General features: G+C 41.0%; 1 protein-coding gene, 1 long non-coding RNA gene and 1 pseudogene across 6 annotated transcripts in view; 2 read left to right on the plus strand and 1 right to left on the minus strand.

Moving 5' to 3' along the window:
- Positions 1 to 6979: 6979 nt before the first annotated feature.
- On the minus strand, positions 6980 to 12059 carry LOC111096409. 3 transcript variants are annotated; one of them, XR_005361293.1, is made up of 4 exons: positions 11921 to 12059; positions 10081 to 10152; positions 9365 to 9428; positions 6980 to 9113 (listed from the first exon to the last, which is right to left on the minus strand). It is a non-coding gene; the product is annotated as an uncharacterized LOC111096409 (long non-coding RNA). The 3 variants fall into 3 exon arrangements; XR_005361292.1 differs by lacking the exon at positions 10081 to 10152; XR_005361294.1 differs by lacking the exon at positions 10081 to 10152 and having other exon boundaries at positions 9347 to 9428.
- Positions 12060 to 14068: 2009 nt separating this feature from the next.
- KYAT3 (kynurenine aminotransferase 3) overlaps positions 14069 to 23062 on the plus strand; it is a 63454-nt gene continuing 54460 nt past the window's right edge. The window contains exons 1-3 of one of the 3 annotated variants that reach the window (XM_038541453.1): positions 14075 to 14126; positions 15088 to 15207; positions 20764 to 20863. In XM_038541453.1, coding sequence (XP_038397381.1) covers positions 20765 to 20863 — 99 coding nt within the window. In that variant the 5' untranslated portion in view covers positions 14075 to 14126; positions 15088 to 15207; position 20764. Of the gene's footprint in view, positions 14127 to 14319; positions 14348 to 15087; positions 15208 to 20763; positions 20864 to 23062 lie in introns of those variants that run through there. The other 2 variants (XM_038541452.1, XM_038541451.1) reach the window with 2 other exon arrangements.
- Positions 18633 to 18814, plus strand: LOC119872446 (annotated as a pseudogene).

Here is a 23062-nt window from a genome sequence, read left to right on the forward strand (position 1 = left end):
TTTCTGATATAGTAGATCTGAAATGGGTCATTGGGTAATACAATAACAAGAAAAGGGTAAGTCAAGCCTATAAGCTTTCAGTCTACCAAAGCTACCAATGTTAAGACCTATATTTACAGGGCACCCAAGTGGTTTAGTCAGTTAAGCATCTACCTTCAACTCAGGTCATGATGCAGGAGTCCAGGGACACTCAGCAGAGAGTCTGCTTCCACCCGGGGGTTCCCTGGCTTATGCTCTCTCTTTCTCTCTCACACACACACAAATAAATAAAACCTTAAAAAAATACCTATATTTGCTTAACCTTATGATGTTTTTGTATTAAAAACATTTCTCTCACAGAAGGAACAAGACAAGGATGTCCACTCTAACTATTACTATTTAACATAGTACTGGAAGTCTTAGCCTCAGCAATCAAAAAACAAAAGGAAATAAAACGTATCCAAATCAGCAAGGAAGAAGTCTAACTTTCACTATTTGCAGATGACATGATATTCTATGTAGAAAACTCAAAACAATCCACCAAAAAATCGCTAGAACTTAGTTCTAGCCAGAAGCAAAGTTGCAGGACAAAAAAAACAATGTACAGAAATCTGTGGCATTTCTATACACAGATAAAGAAGCAGCAGAAAAAGAACCACGGAATCTCCATTTGCAATTGCACAAAAACACTAAGATACCTAGGAATAAACTTAAGAGATAAAAGAATTTGTACTCTGAAAACTATAGAACACTTATGAAAAAAATTGAAAAGGACACGAAGAAACAAAAAAGCATTTCATGCTCATGGATTGGAAGAACAAACATTGTTAAAATGTCTATTTTAACAATTTACACATTTAATGTAATCTCTAACAAAACATCACCAGCATTTTTCACAGAGCTAGAACAAACAATCCTAAAATTTGTATGGAACCACAAAAGACATTGAATAGCCAAAGCAATCCTGAAAAAGAAAAGCAAAATTGGAGACATCACCATTCTATATTTCAAGCTATATTACAAAGCTATAGTCATCAAGACAGTATGGTACTGGCCGAAAACAGACACATATATCAAGGGATAGAATAGAAAATCCAGAAATAGACCCACAGCTATATCTTTGACAAAGCAGAAAAGAAAACCCAATGGAAAAAAACAATCGCTTCAATAAACGGTGCTGGGAAAGCTGGACAGCAACATGCCAAAGGATGAAACTGTATTACTTTCTTACATCATGTACAAAAATAAATTTAAGATGGATGAAAGATCTAAATGTGAGACAGGAAATCATCAAAATCCTAGAGGAGAACACAGGCAGAAACTTCTTTGATCTTGGCCATAGTAACTTCTTCCTAGACAAATTGCTAAAGGCAAGGTAAACAGCAGCAAAAATGAACTTTTGAGTCTTCATCAAGATAAAAATGGCTTTGAAGACAGGTCATTTGAAATTAACCAGTTAAAAGAATAAAAAGAAAAAGAATAAGGAAAGCCTATGAGACATATTGGATATCAACAAACAAAGAAATATATGCATTAAGGAATCCAAAAAGGAGAAGAGAGATAAGGGCTCTCTTATCTAAATAATAATTAAATAATTATGGCTGGAAATTCCCCAAATCTTTGGAGGGATGTGGACACTCAGATTCATGAAACTAAAAGGACTCCTAGCAAAATCAACCAAAGAAGATTAACCAAAGAATCAACCAATATCATAAGCCAAATTCTCAAAATTCAAAGACAAGAGAACTTTGCATGCAGCAAGGGAAAAGTATTTTGTCACATACAAAGGGATCCCCAGAAGGTTATCAGTGAATAGCTTAACCTTTGCAGAGAGATAATATATTCAAAATGCCAAAAGAAAAAAATGCCAAACGAGAATACTATGCCTAGCAAAACTGTCTTTCGGGGGCACCTGGGTGGCTCAGTGGTTGGCATCTGCCTTCAGCTCAGGGCATGATCCTGGGGTCCTGGGATGGAGTCCCACATCGGGCTCCCTGCAGGGAGCCTGCTTCTCCCTCCGCCTGTGTCTCTGCCTCTCTTTCTGTGTATCTCATGAATAAATAAATAAAATCTTAAAAAATAAAAAAAAGAAGTCCCTCAAGTTCTGTTTGTTTGAGAATGTCTTTAACTCTTCCTCATGTCTGAAAGACAGTTTTGTTTTTTTTTTTTTAAGACAGAGGGCAGAGGGAGAAGCAGGTTCCTTGGGGGGAGCCTGATGTGGGACTCGATGTGAGACTTGATCCTAGGACCCAGGATCATGCCCTGAGTCAAAGACAGATGCTTAATCACTGAGGAACCCAGGCATCCCCCAAGGGACTTCTTTAACACAAGACCTAACTTACAAGAAATGCTATTGATACTCCTACAAGTTGAAACAAAAGAGTACTAAGTGACAAAATGAAAACAGTGAAAGTATTGAGCTTATTGGTCAGATAAATATATAGTCAAATTCAGAATATTCTAATACTGTAATGATGGTGCACAAATCACTTTTAACTCTAGTATAAAGTTACATGATAAAATTATTAAAATAACTGGAGCAACAATAATTTGTTGATGGATACACAATATAGACATGTAAAGTATGGCATAATAGCATAAAATGTGGGAGGAGCAATGTAAAAGTGTGGTTTTAGTATGTGATTGAAGTTAAGTTGTTACCAATGTAAAATAGACATATATTTTATATATGCTTCATAATAATCACAAAGAAAAAGTCCTCTAGTTGACACACAATAGATAGAAAAGAATCAAAGCACTATAAAAAATCAACAAATCACAAAGGAAGACAGCAAGAGAGGAAGAAAGGAGCAAAGCAATGACAAAACAATCAGAAAACAGTTAACAAAATGGTAGGTATAAGTCCTTACCTATCTATAATTATTTTAAAAGTAAATGAATATTTTTTAAAAAGTAATTGAGTTAAATTCTCCAATTAAATGAATCATTAAATGGATTTTAAAAACAGGAATTTAAATTTGTGAAAATTTTTTAAAAAACAGGATCCAGGGATCCCTGGGTGGCGCAGCGGTTTGGCGCCTGCCTTTGGCCCAGGGCGCGATCCTGGAGACCCGGGATCGAATCCCACATCAGGCTCCCGGTGCATGGAGCCTGCTTCTCCCTCAGCCTATGTCTCTGCCTCTCTCTCTCTCTCTCTGTGACTATCATAAATAAATAAAAATTAAAAAAAAAAAAAAACAGGATCCAACAATATGTTGCTTATTAGAAATTCCATTTAGCTTTAAGGACACACAAAGACTAAACTTTGTTTATGAATTCTAAGAATTTTTATGGAGTTTAAGGCTTTCTACCTATAGGATGATATTATCTGCAAATACAGATAACATTAATCTTCCTTTCTGATTTGGACTTCTTTTATTTCTTTTTCTTGCCTAATTGTTTTGGCTAGGACTCTAGTACTATGTTGAATAGAAGTGGTGAGAATGGTATCCTTGTCTTGTTCCTGATCATCATTGAGTATACTGTTAGCTGCAGGCTTGTCTGTATTATGTTGAGATACATTCTTTATATACCTAGTTTATGAGTTTTTTATCATGAAAAAACGTTGAATTTTATCAAATACTTTATGCGCATGTGTCTACATTGAGATGATTTTTATCTTTATTTCTGTTAATATGGTGTATCTTGTTTATTGCTTTGTGTATGTTGAACCAACCTTGCATCTCAGGGAAAAATCAACAAATATTTGACAAGGATGCCAACAAAAATAGAGAAATGGTAGTCTCTTCCACAATGGAGAAATGATAGTGTCTTTCACAAGTGGTATTGGGGAAAAATGGATATCCATATACAAAAAAATTACATTGGATCCTTCCTTTACAACCATACACAAAAATCAACTCAAAATGAAGACTTTAACATAAGACCTAAAATGGTAAAACTCTTAGGAAAAAAACAGAGCAAATCTTTTTAACATTGGCTTTGGTGATGGTTTCTTAGATATAACCCAAAAATACAGGCCACAGAAGCAAAAACAAACCAAGTGAGGCTACATCAAGTCAATCTTCTGCAGAGCAAAGGAAACAAGAGAATATAAATAAATGCAGAAAACTTCAACAGAATAATAGACCTATTTATGGATAAAACTCTCAGCAAACTAGGAGAAAGTGAACTTCTTCAAGCTGATAACAGATATCTACAAAAACCCTACAGGTAACATCATATTAAATGAAGAAAAACTGGGATCCCTGGGTGGCGCAGCGGTTTAGCGCCTGCCTTTGGCCCAGGGCGCGATCCTGGAGACCCGGGATCGAATCCCACGTCGGGCTCCCGGTGCATGGAGCCTGTTTCTCCCTCTGCCTGTGTGTGTGTGTCTCTCTCTCTCTCTGTGATTATCATAAATAAATACAAATTAAAAAAAAAAAAAAGAAAAGAAAAACTGACTGCTTTGCCCCTATCCCAGGAACAAAGCAAGGATATCTACTCTTACCACTCCTGTTCAACATTATACCGAAAGTTATAGCACAGTATGGCGGGAAAAGTATATAAAAGGCATATAGATCAGAAAGGATAAAACTGTTTTATTCTTAGACAACATTACTGTCCATACAGAAAATCCCAGAGAATCTACCAAAACAACCTCTTAGAACTAATAGGTCAGTTTAGGGGCACCTGGGTGGCTCAGCCAGTTAAGCATCTGCCTTCGGCTCAAGTCATGATCTCATGGTCCTGGGATGAAGGCCCACATGGGGCCCCTGCTCAGCAGCGAGTCTGCTTCTCCTTCTGCTTCTCCCTCTGCCCCTCCCCCTGCTAGTGCTCGCTCACTCTCTCAAACATGGATGGACATAGAGGGTATTATGCTAAATGAAATAAACCAAACAGACAAAGACAAATATCATATGATTTCAGTTAAAAAAACAGACTCTTAAATACAGAGAATAAACTGGTGGTTGCCAGAGGGGAAGTGGGTGGGGAGATGGAAGAAATAGGGGAAGGGGATTAAGAGATACAAACTTCTATTTTTAAAATAAGTTATGGAGATGAAAAGTACAGCATAGGAGATATAGTCAGTAATATTGTAATATGTTGTGTAGTGACAGATGGTGACCATACGAGTTGTGGCAAACATTAAATAATGCATAGAATTGTCAGGTCTGTAGTATGTCTGTAGAAGTGCTGACAATACTGACTCCATCACTGGCTATGTGTTCAGGCCCCTTGGAGATTGATATACGTACCTTAGAAGTGCCTGTTAAGGTAGGGAAGGGGGCAGGCTTGCTTTGTCCTCCCAGGAATCTGTTAGAGAAAATATCTTTTTCTCCTGACACATAGGTAGTACCACAAAATCTAACTGAAGGGTAGCTGTCAGGCCTATGAAAACCCTTTAAGGTACGTGTGAACCCTTTGCTCTCACTACAGTGCCCATTCTGCATGTCCCCTCTCTCTATAAAATCTGGGGACTAAAGTATGAATTTTGTGGAGAATAACTATACAACTGATATGGATCATCCTCCACCAAATCTTCCCTGTCAGTAAGTTTCCCTGAATAAAACTATGTAAACTGTATGAAGTGACCTCCTTCGTTTTCTGTCTCAAAGCGGGTTCTCAGTTTGGGGGATACTTTCCTGTCTCTCCTCTACCTTCTAAAAGGTAATTACACACCTGAAATTAATGTAACATTGTATGTCAATTTCAATTCAATAATTTTTTAAAAAACTTATCTTCAATTGCATTTCTATATACAAGCAATGAACAATTGGAAACCAGAATTTAAATAACAATGCCATTTACAACAGCAACAACAATAGAAAGAAACTTAGGTATAAATGTAACAAAACATGCAGAGGATCTCTAAGCTGAAAACCTTTCTAAGACTGAGAGATTATGGGACAGATCATGACACATGAATCTCCTTAGTTTCTATCTCCCTACTAGTTTTTATGATGTTCCTTCTACTCACTGAAGAGAAGGTTCAAGACCCTTTTTTCTAGTGTCAGCCCTGACAAAAACATAACCTAACATTGGTTATGTTCCATTGGGCACTAAAAATATGTCCATTGTACAGGGCACCAGGGTGACTCAGTCTGTTAAGCAACCAACTCTTGATTTCTGCCCAGGTCATGATCTCAGAGTCATGGGCTCTGCATGACCATGGAGCCTGCTTAAGATTCTCTCCCTCTCCCTCTGCTCCTCCCCCTTCCCACTGGAGCATGTGCATGCTCTAAAAAAAGAAAGAAAGAAGAAAGAAAGAAAGAAAGAAAGAAAGAAAGAAAGAAAGAAAGAAAGAAAGAAAGAAAGAAAGAAAGAAAGAAAGAAAGAAAAGAAAAGAAAAAGATAAAGAAAAAGAAAAAGAGTGTGTGTGTGTCCGTTTTGTGTGTTAGACTTTCTCCAAGTATTAAAAGGAAAAAATATGGCCCCAAACTCAGAATGCCAAAAAATATTTCTAATACACACACACACACACACACACACACACACACTTCACACCTACTGAGAGTTCTTTGATAGAGAAGAAGAATACAAGACAGGCAAATTAACCCAAGTTTTTATTATGGAGATTTTCCCCCAACCAAACATCAAAACAGAGTCCCTAGGGAGTTAGATGTGACCACATGGAAAACAGCAATGGCTTGGGCTAAAGGGATTCATTCCCTCAAAAGGTACTTACTAAGTACCTACTAGGTCCTCTGTCAAGGACTGGGAAGCATACCTATGGTCCCTCTCTCAAGGAGCTAATAGTCTAGTGGCAAAAGCAGATATTAAACAAATAAATACATAAAAGTAAATACCCAGGAAATTGACGGGAGAGGATTTGTACAATTTAGGGAGGAGTTGATCTAATCCACCTACCACTAGATGTCTCTGTTGACTCTGTAGCATGTCTTCACTATATTTCCCCTTCAATTAGTAGAAACAGAAAATCTGTATTAGGAAGGAGATGTAGGGGGACGCCTGGGTGGCTCAGAGGTCTGCCTTTGGCTCAGGGCGTGATCCAGGGCTCCTGGGATCAAGTCGTACATAGCCCTCCATGCATGGAGCCTGCTTCTCCTTCAGCCTCCTGTCTCTGCTCTCTTTCCTGTCTCTCATGAATAAATAAATAAAATCTTTTTTTAAAGGAGAGAGATGTAGGGAGAGAGAGAGAGACAGCCTATATCACCTGGCCCCAAAACAGAACTTTAATAGTATATCATGCACTTAGCATCTCTCTCTTTTTGAATGGATTGGTAAGTGAAATGAAAAAGGCAATGAGCTCCATCTAGTGGCCAACATTTTAATTTTTCGTCACAGTATTTTATCACTGCCTGTAACCACGTGAGTTTGCCCAGCTATATTGCCTGTCACCCTCCCTGGAATATAAGAATGAACAGGAACTGTTCCATTCATCACTGGAATCAGCAGAGTCCAGAAGGGTCCCTGGCATAGTAAACACTCCATACCATGAATATCTTTAAACATATGAATGAACATCTGTAGGGTATTTATCAATACAGCTCCAGTCCTGATGTTTCTCCCTGAAAGTTTACCACTTGGTTATCTAACATCATATTGAATATTGCCAGAGTTTGATAGTTATATATATTCCTGCACTATTTAAAGGAGAATCTTCTCTCTCCCTCTCCCCCATAGGATTTCATCATTGCCTCTTCCTTACAGGCCTAGAGAATCTGGTGTTCATTTCCTGCCATTGCTCTGGAGATCCACCCAGCATAAAGCATGTGGTACTGACTGGACAGGCAGCAGTGCCAAAGAGATATTGCACACTATGACAGATTGAGGGATTAAAAGGCCATCAACTGTATGCTGAGAATCTGCATTTAGCCTGTAAGAGAGAGGCCCTGAAAGCTGGAGATCTCCATCATGAATGTGAACCAGGAAATCCAGAGGCAAAGTCAGATTGAGAAAGAACACATGACACCTCCCTGAGAAGATAAATTTCTACTAGGTTCTAACACAATGATACTCACTTGCGTAAGGACATTTTCTAACACTATGTAGCCAGAAGCCACACACCCAACCTAGAAGGGTACAGTACTTTCCAAAGCCTTCATAAGGATAACTTTTATTATATCTTACATATGGACCCCATGTTTTGAATGATTTTTTTCCTACTAAGTTGGTTTTTAAAATCAACTTGATTTTTTCTCTTAAAAGATTGTTCGAACACTGTGAAGACTTTCTGAATGGCTTAAGTAACTAATGCTAATAGCTAAATTGCTATAAATCCAGCCAAATGTGTGTGTGGATAGACAGTCAGGTGGATAGACAAATAGATAAATAGATACATAGTTACTTTAGGCAGGCTTTCTATGAGTAAATGTATAATTTCTATTACAGTTTTTGAAATACTTAAATGAATGTTTGTACAGCTATTATTTATCTGGCTAGAAAGCATTAATTTAATTTAATAACACACTCAAAATATTGTGTTTAAAATAGCTCCATGAGGGTGAAAACTGGACACTACTCTTTATTTTTTTGACACACACACAGTAGAATGATTACCAAGGTCAATATAATTACCACATCCATCATCTCACATAGTTAATAGTCAACTCTGTGTGTGTGTGTGTGTGTGTGTACAGTGTGTGTGTGTGTGTGGTGAGAATGCTGAAATGCTAAAGATCTATTCTCATCTGCTTTCAAGAACCTACCTCTTTATAGCAGGAATGTAAGGTGGAAAAGGCTTTAAGAAGTTATAAAGCCAGACTTAACTGTCTTCCTTTCCCAGAAGGTCCCTCTTAGCACTGCCATTGGGTTATAAAGGTAAAAGGAGAATGTTGTTTGGCCTGCCTGCCTCTTAGTACCTAGAAGTGACTGATACCTCCTGTGAAGCATTTCCAGATAATGAGGCTTTGCTTCCACCTTCTTCTCCTCCAGGTCACTCCTCTATTATCACTTGGGAGGTCATGTAAAAGTAAAGTGGAATGCCTTTCATAAGCAAACTAGAAGCGTCAGGAAACCATCAACGGTCATAGTACAAGAGTATGTCAGAAAATTCATATAAAAGAGTTAAAATCAAGGTTGATTTCTCTTTCACTTAAATATAGCAGGTCTCAGGCTGGAGTGGTCAGGGCTCAGGCTCCTTCTCTCCCATTCTATTGCTCTACCATCTTTAACTTGCAGATTCCATGTGGTGGTCCCCTCGAGCTGCAGCAATCATGTCTGTACTCAAACTGTCAAGGAAAGTGCAAAACAAAACAGTAGTAAGGCATGCTAGCCCTTTAAGACTTTTCCTGGATGAAGCCCATAGAGTTTTCATGTATACCCCAGTAGCCAGAATTTAGTTTTAGGTCCAACCCAGCTACAGTGCAGTCTTTATACCAAATACCCACAAACTCTGCTGAAACTTGAAAGTTCTGTCATCAGCTAAACCCCAAGACCTGAACTAACTTAACTAACTGCTCACCTGCTCATATCTACTGACCTTCGTCCCACATTTTTCTCTAAGCTCTTCTTTCCAGTTTATCTCTTCACTCTGGCAAAAGACCCTATAGACAGAGCATCCCATTAAGGAAGCCAAAATGGCCCCTCAAGCAATAATGACCATCCAGACCACCCAGACCAGTTTGAGTGCACCCCCGCCCCCATTCACACCTGTGCAGACCCACCATGGAGAGACCTCCATAATGACTGAGAATGACCTTTATCTCCACTGAAGAAGGACACAAGTCTCATTTACATAACATACAGTGTACAGGCATGTTTTCTGAAAGCACATGCATGACCTTATGCCTGCCTTTACAATGATGACAAGGCTTCCCTTTCTAAATATTCGTCCTAACTCAAAGTAAAAAGAATCCATTCACCCTTGCTCGGGGAGTGAGGGCTTTGGAAGCTACTCCCCATGCTCTCTTTATTTGCTGCAAATAAAGTATCCTTTGTGCGACAACTGACCTTGTATAGTTTCTATCTGTGACTCACCAAGGAAGGAGCTCACATTAGTTCAGTCACAATTCTTTTATTACAGAAGAAGAGAATACTAAATATTAGGGGATAATTAGCAGCTTCCCCCCAAAGATTCTCTTTCATTATGGAACAATTTTATAGTACTAAGAACCAAGTAATGTCCTAAGCTTTTTTGGGGTCTAGAAAATCATCTAATCCTCATAGCAGCACTATAAGTAATGTTCTACTACTCACATTTTACAGATGAGGAAAGTGTAGAGAAATAGAGTAACTTGCCCAAGGTTGCACAGCTAGATAATTGCAGAGCTAGGATTTGAACCAGAGAGTTCGGTTTAGCTGCTGTGCTATACTGTCTTCTCTATGCTATATTTCAGAATATTTTTAGTTCTCTATATGAAGCAATGGAAGGGCTTTAACTACATAGGAAGATACTGTCTTTATAGTCACAGAACAAATGAGCAGGGGCACCTGGGTGGCTCAGTGGTTGAGCATCTGCCTTTGGCTGGGGTCATGATCCTGGGATCCTGGGAAGGTGCCTGCTTCTCCCTCTGCCTAAGTGTCTGCCTCTCTCTGTGTGTCTCTCATAAATAAACAAAATCTTTTTCAAAAAAGCAGAAGCTATAAGGAAAATATACCTATGAGCTATTAATTCCAGGGAGTCACTTATATTTTCCTTTTAAATACCAACATGAGTTTAACATATACGAACAGAACATTTGAATGCTCAGCATTTGGTCATTCAGTCATTTAATGAATATGTATATAAACCAATAACAACACCTACCAAGAGATGGCGTATCAAAGATACTTATATTTTGGCTCTACGTAAGCCCCGCTAAAATAACAGTAAGGAGATTCTTTTAAGCCATAAGCCCATGGGAACAAAAACAAGAGGAAAGAGAGTGGCAACAAAAATTGTAGAAGTTAGAAAGTAAATGGGCAGGTCGTAGACAGCAGATTCAGAGTTCTAGACCAGTCATGAAGAAAGCCAAAAAAGGCAATAGATTTACCCCCAGAGGACTCAACTCTTGCCTGCTCCCAAGTCTCTTCTCCAAAGCACCTAGAGTATCTTTTATTTTTTTAAAAATATTTTTTTAAGATTTATTTATTTATGATAGACAGAGAGAGAGAGAGAGAGAGAGAGGCAGAGGGAGGGAGAAGCAGGCTTCATGCTGGGAGCCAGACGCAGGACTCGATCCCGGGGCTCCAGGATCATGCCCTGGGCCAAAGGCAGGTGCCAAACCACTGAGCCACCCAGGGATCCCCTAGAGTATCTTTTAAAAATGTAATTAAGATTACATTATTCCTCAGCTAAAGGTTTTCCAATGGGTGCTTCAGAATAAAATTTAAACTCCTTTCCGTAGTCTACAAAGCTCTGCATGACACGGCTCCTGCCTTCTTCTCCACCCCAATCTGGGAACACTTTCCCTCTGGACTGATATGCTTTTACTACACTGGTCTCCTTTATTCCTTGAACATGCCAGGTTTGTTTCCCTATCAGGGCCTCTACCACTACTGTTTTCTTTTCCAGAATCATTTTCTGCAAGGTTGCCTCTTCATCATTCAATTCAGGATTGAATGTCACCTCAAGGGCAGCCCTGGTGGCTCAGCAGTTTAGTGCCACCTTCAGCCCAGGGTGTGATCCTGGAGACGGGGGATCGACTCCCACATCAGGCTCCCTGCATGGAGCCTGCTTCTCCCTTTGCCTGTGTCTCTTCCTCTTTCTCTCTCTGTGTCTCTCATGAATAAATAAATAAAATCTAAAAAAAAAAAAAAGAATGTTACCTCAAAAACAAAATAAAACAAAACAAAAACCCTTTCCGGACCATTCTATTTAAACCATCTGCTGTCTCCACCCATCATTGCTTCTATTACAGCACTTATCATCCTCTGAAGTCCCTGTACATAGTAACTCCTCTACCATGTGTGTTTCTCCCTCTGTAAGGTTTATGACATACACTTCCTCTGCCTCATTTTCTCAAGTAGCCCCAGCACCTATGTATTCAACTCATATTTGTTAACTGTGAGAAAAAGGAAAGCAGCACCAGGCATTGGGAACTGAACTGGCACTTACTCTTAAGACTTCAGTGTTGTTAGGAACTGGCTGCGGTCTTACTTTATAGAATATAACAATCTTACAGAACGTCAACATGAGCCAAAATCACTCTGTGATCATGATGAAGTGAGACAACAGACAAGATCACTTAATAATCTTACCTAAACACAGATTGGAAAACAAAGTCATTGTGAAAACTACAAAAATACTAAATTTCCTCCTCTCCCATCTTGTAAAATTGTTGCCTCTTTAGCAATTATGGATTTGCCTTGCAATTTTCCTCTGTCCTTCTACATAAAATGTCATATGATACCTCATCTTAAAATCACTTCTACTTCCTGACAGCACCCAAAACAGAATGAACCTCCCTTTCCTGGATCCTACCCCCAAATCACGTAATACATGCCCAAATTTTATACTAGGTCATTTCTAACACTGTTATTGAAATGATCCATGGTTCCTCGAGGTGTGTGTTCTCCCTCATTGCAATGAGTAATACACCCAACTTTCTGGCTACAGGTGGGTTCTTGGTGGTCCAGAAGCCCACCAATATTCTCCAGCAAATATGGGGAATATTGGCAAACTGATGGAGAACACTGACAACTGAATGGCCTTTCACAATAGTTCCTAATCTAGGGGTAGGGACTCTCTAGCACCCAGTAATTTCTCTATTAATCGACTCCTGAACCTCTTTGTACCTAGTCAAAGAGTATTATTTCAACCAAAGATGATCTTTGCTCCTCCCTCTATGCCTGAATAACAATGCTCCTGCCACTCTCACTTCATCTATCCTCTAGCCTTCTCAAAATAGGACAGGAAGAAAATCTAATTGGGAAAGCTGATTCTTCACACAAACTGCTTTGGTTAGCACCGCCTCCCCCAAAGGACAGGTGGTGTCCTTTTCTCTTTGGCGATTTTTTTCTCCACCTTTAATATGTCATGTGTTTTCTGTTGTGCCCAAGATTGCAAATCTGAGAAACCACCAAGGAGCTGACACCGATGCAAGTACATGAGGGTTTACTTACAAGCTTGAGCTTGGGTCCAAGTATACTCCATACAGCAGAGCAGGGGCTTGGACCCCAAGACTAAGAAGCACAGCAGTGTTATAGGGCCCAGTGGCCAATGAGATTGTAACCTACGCAGAAAGTTGCACAGTCATGTTGGTCCACATGCAGGTGGCCAATTGAATGACGATTCACCCTATAGTGACCCTTTGAACTAGCCTATTATTCTGGTTAGAATTGGCTCGCAGGTTTGGTGGGCAAAAGAGGGGTTTTCATTCCTTGTCTGGTTAAAGGTTAGAGGATTCCTGTGTGTGCTAGTTTCTGATAAGGGTGTGCTTAACAGCTAAACTAGGGGGACGGAGTGCCTTAAACAATAGGCAGGTCGTGTGGGTTTTTTTTTTTTTTTTTTTTTTTATGATAGTCACAGAGATAGAGAGAGAGAGGCAGAGACATAGGCAGAGGGAGAAGCAGGCTCCATGCACTGGGAGCCCGATGTGGGATTCGATCCCGTGGGGGGTTTTACATGAGATGGCGGGTGTAGCACAGAATGGAGTTAGTCCTGCTCTGCTTGTCCAGGGGTAGGGGATTTTTGTTAGATTTCCTGGGTCCCACATTTTCCTCCTTCAGTGTCACACCCCTAACCTTTCTTCTCAGTTCTCTAATCAAACTGATTTTTTTTCTCTTCAGAAATGTAAATTCCTGCTTTTTCCCTCCCCCATCACAGGCCATGTAGACGGTACAACCCCCTGTCCACGTTCTCTTTAGGCTCGCCCTGTCTCAGGCACCCTCCAACATCATTCTATCTACAACCCTTCCCTGCCCTAAGCGCAGTGCCCCACTTTGCTTTGTCCTATAACCTCCCCCAACCCAAACCGGGACCCACATCTGCTCAGTGCCCCGGGGCTAGTCTTCACGCCCCACCCCCTTGCCCAGACCTGCCGCTACCCCACCTACGGCGCGCGGCCCGGGAGCGCCCCCTGCAGGGCGCTGAGCGTGACCCCGTCCCCCGCGGCAGCGCCTTGCCCCGCCTCCCGCCCACCGCCCACCGCCCACCGCGCACCCGGGCCACCCGCCCCGCCCCCGCGGCCGGCGCCTCAGCCAATCCGCGCTCCGCGTCCGCCCAGGCTCCGCCCCCGCGGCCGAGCCCCGCCCCCGGCCCCGCCCCCGGCCCCGCGGCGCAGAAGGGCGGGCAGCGGGGAGGCGAGGCGGGTGCGCAGGAGGTGAGTGGGGCGCCGGGTGGGCGCTCGGGGCCGGGGCCCGCGGAGCCTGGCGGATCAGGCCGGGCAGGCGGGAGGCGGCCGGAGGGGCGCGCCTGGCGGGATCCCCTTGAGGAGCCGGACTCGCGCTCGGGAGCCGGCGGCATGACCCGGGTCGGGCCTCGGAGGGCCGCGGGGGCGCTGCAGGGCGTCGGCGCTGGAGTTCACCGTCCTCAGGACAGGAGGTGGGCCTCCCAGGGCGCGGGCCTGCACCCGGTCATCAAAAAAAAAAAAAAGAGAGAGAGCTTTGCGCCCCCATTTTACAAGCCTGGCATTTTGGAAACCCCGACTCCGCTTCATCCCTAACCGGGATTCCTAATAAAGGAAACGGAGGCTGTTGGGCCGCGTAAGTGAACGTGGAGACCTGAGGGGTGCGCGTGCAGCGAGCAGAGCCGCCCCCGCCGCCGCCCTCCGCCCGCCGCCCGCCGCGAGGGCGACCCCGAGGCCTGCCCCCCCCGCCCCCCGCGACGACGTGGGCGGCTCGCTCGCTTCCACAGCCGGCGCCCGCGGTGCAGGTGTCACCTGGAGCTGTGCAGGAAGCTCGTCCCTTCCCCGCAAGCCGCAGCCGCGTCTCCCCCTGGGCTCGCAGCTGTCCACGAGCCCGCGTTCACCGAGCGGCCTTCCAGCAGGTCGCGGGCCTGGCTCCGTCAGCCTGGCTCCGGCCAAAGACGGCTGATTCTTTCCACTCTTGCCCCAATGACATGACTTTGAGGCTTATCGTTCCCGCTGTGTTTCCCCCAGCCAGCGCCTGTTCACCTTCTAGATGCCATCTGTTGCACCGGTGAACCTTATAAACACTCTAGAAGCGGACGGGCAGGGAGAGCCTAAAGGAGAAGTGATCTTTGCTCAGACTGTTAACAGCGTGGGCTGTGCGTTAATTAGCGTCAGCCTTTTTTTTTTTTTTTTTTTTTTTTTTTTTTTGCAGTCACTCACCTTAACCTTCCTTGAGCTCCCGACCCACTCGAGTCTGCTTAAGTGAACAGTATGCTCTGGAGTGAAAATAGCCACAGGAATGGTGCCAGGTCACTAGTTTCACAATTTGGAGGTGAGGGTCCCTTGGACCTCCCCACAGCCTGGTTCGAGACCGGCCTCCTTGTGGAGGACCCACTCCGGGCCTACTGCGGGGAGAGTGGCCACCTCGCCGTGACCCCATCAGTGAAAGGGGCGTGCAGTAACCTTCTAAGTGCCTACGTGTGTGTGACTTATTGGGTGGCCAATTCTGGTAAAGCTGTCAGGATGAACATGTGATTCTTTCTTTTAAATGTTAAAGATTTTTATAAAGAAAAAAAAAAATCAGATTACCTAAATCTCTTCCTACCTCTCCTGTGCAAAGTGCCTGTGCAAAGTGGTTATATTTAAATTGATCATTTGAGTTCAAGGCCAGAGTTTCAAACTTGGTACAATTCATTTTGACTGTTTTGCTTACACTGTAGCTGTGGTTTCTGTGCCCCAACAATTCACCAGCCTTCTCAGCTTCTGCCACACATACCTTCTAGTATCTTCATCTTAAATAGTCTACTCCGATGAAAAGAAATAGTTTAATTTTCTGTTGATCATGCATATGTGGACATGGAACTGACCTTATTTACAATATGCCTTAATCCGGTTTAGCAGATCACCCCGATTCACAGTTGCCTGGTCTTCTTCACAGAGCATTATTTTTAAGGAGAAACTGGAAAAATACAATGAAAATATTGTTTACAATAAAATATCATATATGTTTGGGTTTTCTCCCAACTTTTCAATGACATCCAGATTTGTTAATCCATTTTTGTTATTTGTGAATATATGTATGGAGCATTAATTGCATTAGAAAGTACTGGTCAAACGTGCTTATGTAAATTGCAGGAAAAAAAAATAGCTTCAGAGATTCGGAATCCCTAAGTCAGCCTACTTAGATTTTTTTTGGAGCCTTTTTTTTTCCACTGATGCCCCCACAGTTCTTCCTGCATTCATATTGCTTAGTGAGAGAGTAATGAATGAGAAGAAGAGAGTCCAGATGTGGGTATTGAGAAATTCCATCATTTAATGGCAGATTAGAGGAGAGGTAGGAGGGAAATGAGGGATTACGGTATGTCAAAAGCCACGGGAACATGGTGTTTCTGGGAGGAGACAGGGCTTGACAGGCTGCAGAGAGCTCAAGGAAAGTGAGGGAATGCCAGTTGTTCACTGGATTTAACAATATGAAGATCAAAATTGACTTGAGCAAGAGCTGCCTCTGTGGAGTAATTGGTACAAAAGTCAGATTGCACCAGGTTAAAGAGTGTATATTGAGGAAAAGAAGACAACTAATAACAGCTTTTTAAAAGCTTTGCTTTCAAGAGAAAGTAACAGAGTTTTGATTTGAAGAGGAAATGAGCAACAGGGATGAAAAGGTAGAGTCAAGAGTATTGCTTTTTGTTTATGTTTTGTATTTGTTGTTTTTTAACTAGAAGAGATGTGGGCAAGGAAATTTGTATATACCAGAGAAAGGGGTAATAATTAGTGGAGCAAGGTCACGGTAGAGCTGGGAGTGAATGAGATCTTAGTCATGAGAGGAAGAATTATCCTTTTGTGGGAGGGTCACTTCCTTTATTGTGATGGGAAGAAACAAAGGATTTGGGGGGTTTGGTGTTTTTGATTTGGGAAAATTGAAATGGTGAATCTGATAGCTTTTGTTTTCTCTGTGATAGGAAGCAAGGTCATCTACTTAGAATTAAGAGCTTTTAGGTTAGAGGAGTGTGGGAAAAATTAAAATAATCATTCTGGACTATGGGGAGAGAAGTATGGCCTATCCTTTGAGGGTTTCCAGCTGGGCCTGAGAATTAAACTGCCATAAGGCCGGTGACAGGAGAAGAGCACACACATTTAAGATAAGTTCTGTATGACACAGGAGTCCTCATAAGAGAATGAAGACCCAAGGAAGAGGCAAAAACAAATGCTTTTTTAGGAGTTTTATCTTCAGTTTTCAGAAAGAGGATTGCTCCTCTTGCATTTGCTGTTTTCCAAGTGCCTTTAGCCCAAAATAATTCTTATTTTAAAGTGGCATATTTTGGGGTGGCATATTTTGTCATCCTTCCCCAGCAAAATATAGTGTAAATGCTGGAGAGTGTTGGGGTCAATTTGAGATGAATGACCACAAATTTATGGTGAAACCAAACATATCCTATGTGACTTTCCCCAGCATTCCGCAGCTTGGCAAAGCCAGACACTGTGGAAGAGTTCATCCAGGGCTAGAGTGTCACAAACAGGTGAAAGGACAGATAAGATGGATAAGGCATCGTCAAGAACATTACCCACGTGGTAGAACTGGCATCTAAATTGGAAAATAAAGGAAAGGGAAAGCTGATTGGGAAAAGGAGAGGCAGCCTCCTAGTGATCTTGATAATATTGAAGAATAGGATAATTATTGGAAAGGAATGGTAGTTTATGGTCAAGGAGCAGAATGTTTGAATTAGTTATTTTCGAATTAGACCAGATTAAGGTAATGGCCAGGTGCAGGGTTAGGATATGATGGTAGGAAAGTGACTAGGATAGAATGGAGCAAATGAGCAATGGACATGGGGATACCAGCTGTTGAGTCTATCATCTCTGAAGCCATTGAAATTATCTGAGATGATCACCGTACTTTGAGTTGAGAAGAAAACTGTATACCTAATGCCAAAATCTTTAACAATGATAGGAAGATACCAGCAGGCCAGGAGATAACATCGGAGAGGCAGATGAGGGAACTAGTAGTCTGGCAGTGGTAAAATGGACAGCAAGAAAGTCTCAGGTGCAGCGTATGAGAACAAAAGCCAGCACTGAGGAACATAGAAATGGTATCTTCACGCAACAATTTTGCATTAAAGATTGCATCAAAGCAAGGAGAACACTCTGAGAACATAAAGATATGTTGGCATTTGCTGATTTTGATCCATCTGTTCCAAAAGATACAGTGGAAGGTTTGGAAAGTGGAAAAGAAATGGAAGAACTGGATCACTTGCCAGAGAGTATGTTGTATCATGGAGGTAATATACTGTTGAAGGTAGCTAGAGAGGATATGGGATTTTGGCTTTGGGATTTCCAGATGAAAACAGGTAGATTTAGTGTCAACTCCCTAAGAAGAATGGGTGCTGAGACCTGGTGGCCAGATGGCATGGTTCACGCATGTAGAGTGAAATCCCCCAAGAGCTGCAGTCTAAGATCACACATGATCATTCACTTACCAGCACCTTCTGACTTTACCTTCAAATCAAGGATTCATGTATTCATCTGTTTTGAAAAATGAAGGAACCAAGGTTCAGCAAGAGTCCATGGATAGAAAACTGTAATATCAGAAAACTGTAATATCAGAGTAAGGACTAGAATCTAGGTATCCTGATTCCTAGTGCTGTGTTTTCCCGTAGTTTATCTCAAGAAGGTAGAAGAGGTTTTTCTCAATTGTCTACTTGCAAGAAAGCATTTTACTTAGACTTGCCTTAAGTACCTAAGAAATTAGGCTAAATAAATAGCTTTGTGCAGTGGCAGTATCTAGCCAATGAGGTTTATCCGAGGCGCGATTATTACTAATAGAAATTAGGCTAAATAAATGGGCATTTATTTGCTGGGGGGAAAAAAAAACCCCAACTATGTTATCCTAGATCAAATAACTCCAGGATAGTGAATAAAGATTTTTTTATATTGTAGCTGTGGTATGGTAATATCTCTCCTTAAAACAATCCCTATTGTCTAACCTAGTTAATATTTTATTCCTGAACATAAGAGTTAATAACATAAAAATAGGCATATTTTGATTCAAGAAAACCTGTCCTTCAACTTGAAAGACTTACAACAGGGGCACCTGGGTTGCTTAGTGGTTGAGCGTCTGCCTTTGGCTCAGGTCATGATCTCAGGGTTCTGGGATCGAGTCCTGCATCAGACTCCCGTAGGGAGTCTGCTTTTCCCTCTGCCTAGGTCTGTGCTTCTGTGTGTGTGTGTCTTGTAAATAAAATCTTAAGAAGAAAAAAAAGACAACATAAGGGTTAATTATTTACAAAGCAATCAGTATTTCGTAAAAGGACTCATAAATTGCCCATTTACATCATTAATTTATAATTTGATTTTATGTATTCATTCAGTCATTTAATAGTTTTATTTATCAAGTGCCTACTATGTGCCAGAGAATGCAGTGATAAGCTAAACACACATGAAGCACTGAATGAGTGAATGAATGAATGACCAACCAAACAACAGAAGTGCTTTGCAGAGAATTTAAATAGACTGATGTGATGTAGAAGGGTTAAGAGGCTGTCATTTTAAGCTGAGATCTTGTTGACAAAATCAGGATTTTATATTTACCTTTTTTTTTTCAAATTTTTATTTATTCATGAAAGATGCAGAGAGAGAGGCAGAGACACAGGCAGAGGGAGAAGCAGGCTCCATGCAGAGAGCTCGACATGGGACTTGATCCCGGGACTCCAGAACCACATCCTGGGCAGAAGGCAGGCACTAAACCGCTGAGCCACCCAGGGATACCCTATATTTAACCTTTTAAGAAACTACAAAATATTATTTTTTACCTTTAGAGCTTTCTCTAGTCTAACGTTTCAGTAACTTAAAAAGATTTGTAGCTGTCTAGCTTCAGTGGATTCCTTGGAATCCATAGAGTGTGTCTCTTTTTCTAAAGTTTAATTAACTATTAGAGATGGAGGCAGTGCCATCCACTGATACAACATTCTCACAGTAAAACCTTATAAGAAGGGGGATCCCTGGGTGGCTCAGCGGTTTAGTGCCTGCCTTCAGCCCTGGATGTTATCCTGGAGACCCGAGATCGAGTCCCACATCAGGTTCCCTGCGTGGAGCCTGCCTCTCCCTCTGCCTGTGTCTCTGCCTCTCTCTCTCTCTCTCTGTGTGTCTCTTATGAATAAATAAATAAAATCTTAAAAAAAAAAAAAACCTTATAAGAAGTTTCTGTGAACTTGAATGTTTTTTAGGAAGCTGAGTTCTTATGCTTGTAAGTAGCAGTATAATAATGGAATTTCATGTTTCTTTGATAACACTTTTCCTTATAGGTAGAGATGTAATTCAGAATGCATGCCTGTTATGTAACTAGAATCTGTTGAAATAGCTTGGTAGCTCTCTATGGGATTGTTGAGAAAAGTATCATTTGTGAAAATAATCTAAGATTCATTCATATATTCCTTCTATTTGTCAAGGACTTGCTATAATCCTTTTCAAACAACTTGCTAAATTCTGTTTCTAACCACTTTAATTTACTGTAAAAAATTATGCTGTTTTACCAGTGACTATTTTCCAGAAAATTCTGAAATTTGAGTAGTTCCTAGATTGAAATATTCTGGTTTTTATACCTCATACAAATGAAACTTTTACTTACTATAATTTTATACTCTTGACTAAATTAGAGCCTTATTTTTTGAATTTATAATATCCTTACACATCTCTAGTTTAAAATGAGATGCGTAAATTTTTAGAAAGAGGATTCTATTATAATGATTCTAGTGACAAGAGATTATATATAGAAACAAAACAACTATCAGAAGTTTTTACTTATATAAGTTTCTGGTCTTTTGGTACCTGTGTCTGATAATGATGTAAGTATCATATATTTTCTTCCTTTTAAAAATTTTCTTTTATTCTGTAGCATGTTTTTGGCCCAGAGGAGATTCTGCTCTCTTGAGAGTAGAGCAAAATTCCTGAAGACAATTTATTCTTCAAAAATCCTTGGACTCCCTACTTCTGCTGTAAGTATTACTTAATCACATATATAGATAAATACTGTACATATCTTGTGGTGTCAAAAAAAGATACAATTTTTCAGCTACTTTATAAGCGTTTTATAGAATGAGTATTTCTATGATACATAAACCAGAGGTATCATTTGTCATTGCAGGAACTGACGTTCCCTGAGCTACTGCTTGCCTGTGTATGTATCAGACACAGTGCCAGGCATTGCCTATTCATTTCTCTTTTTATCTTTACAAAACTCTTCAAGTTATGAATTGTTATATTCCTGTTCTACAGGTGAGACGGTGGAGGCTTAGATAGATGTAGGAAGTTGCCCAAGGTTACAGCTTTTAAGTGGCATAACCAAAATACCACACTCACTCCTGTCTAGCTCTGGCACTCTCAAGGGCATGCCTTGTCTACTGGAAATAAGATATTATAATGACTATAAGGGCTGGCCTCGTGACTTCCAGGTTATAGAAAATATGGCAGATTGAGGAGCATGTTCTGTGAAATCATGGGAAAGCAAACAAGTCCAAAACGTGGGTCATAACCACAGAATAGATAACCCAGTTTCTTCAACATGTCAGGGCATGGGAGAAAAGTGAGAGGGGGGATTTCAGAAGGACTACTCCAGGTTGAAAAGAGGCTTGAAAATTTCATCCACCAAATACAACATATGAACCTTGTTTAGAAACTTATATATATATATATATATATTTTTTTTAAACATTTTATTTATTCATGAAAGACACAGAGAGAGAGAGAGAGGCAGAGACACAGGCAGAGGGAAAAGCAGGCTCCACGCAGGGAACCCCATATGGGACTTGATCCCAGGTCTCCAGGATCACACCCCGGGCTGAAGGCGGTGCTAAACCGCTGAGCCACCTGGCCTGGCCCTTGTTTAGAAACTTGATACAATAAACTGAAACTGTAAAAAAGATATATATTAAATTTTTTTTTTATAGAGAGCACATATACTTGAGCAGGGAGGAGGGAGCATAAGCAGGGAGGAGGGACAGAGGGGCAGAAGGAGAGAGGGGGTGGAGCAGACTCCCTGCTGAGCACAGAGACCTGAGCAGAAATCAAGAGTCAGGTGTTTAACCAACTGAGCCACCCAAGTGCCCCTGTAAAAAAGATATTTTTAAAGGAATCAGAAAAATATGAATATGGATTGGGTACCAGGTGATACTGTTAATGAAACAAAATCCAACTGAGAACATTTGAAGATCTAGCTGTTTATTAAATGACTCATGAACAGGGCACCCATCCCACTCAGGATGCAGAGAAGAGCTCCAAGGAGTTGTACAGAATGGAAGGTTTTTGTAGAAGGACAGTGAGGAAAGAAAGTAATTAGCAAAGGAGAGTAATTAATTCCAGGCCAGGTAACTTTTCCTTAGCAGGAAAATCAAGGGGTCTTATGCAGATTACCTCATCTTTCTTTGGGGGGTGGGAGGGCCCACGTGGTAGATTCTTTGACACTAATTGAAAAATTCCTGGCTAACTGGTTAGACTACATTTCTGAATACCTAATACATTACGTTAGGTATTAATCCCCAGTTTGGGAACTTGGTCTAAGTGACATCATTTTGGGCTTGTGGTTTTGTTTTGAACAATTCTCTTGCTCTCCAAGTAACTGAGAGATGTGATCAAAATTTAAGGCATTAACACCATTCTCAGCTACTATTCTTAAGCTCACAAGATTTTATTTTTCCTTTTTGTGGTACCTATAGGTCATGATATTCCTGCTTAACCTCTTGATATTCACAGGTCACAACTTTCAGTTGACACTTGTTAAGTTGGTTACTTTCTTCATTCCTTAGATGGCCCATTCATTTGGTTGGTGATTAGTGGCCACAAACATACATTTAAAGCTTTTGAGAGAATACAATACGTCAGGGGGATTATTATGATTACTATAAGGAGGATAATTAATTGCCAGTGTTTGGTATGCACTTTGGAGCCATGGCCCCAGGACCCAAACTAATCAAAATCAAGTAAATTAAAGAAGTCAAAAAAGAAAGACCCCATGGAAGGAGTCATTTTTTCTGTGATTTTATGTAATTTAGTTTCAACTTCCAGATTTGCTAATCCAGGCACAGCAGGTGGCGTTGGCTTGAACACAGACACTTCCTTGTTCAGCTAAAAGAGAATCAAGAGCTGTTCTATTATCAAGGACAACTTTTGCTAGAGAGGCTCAAGATCTTTGTTGGGCA

Source organism: Canis lupus, chromosome 6, assembly GCF_011100685.1.
Source record: "Canis lupus familiaris isolate Mischka breed German Shepherd chromosome 6, alternate assembly UU_Cfam_GSD_1.0, whole genome shotgun sequence".
In the NCBI taxonomy this organism is placed as follows: Eukaryota; Metazoa; Chordata; class Mammalia; order Carnivora; family Canidae; genus Canis; species Canis lupus.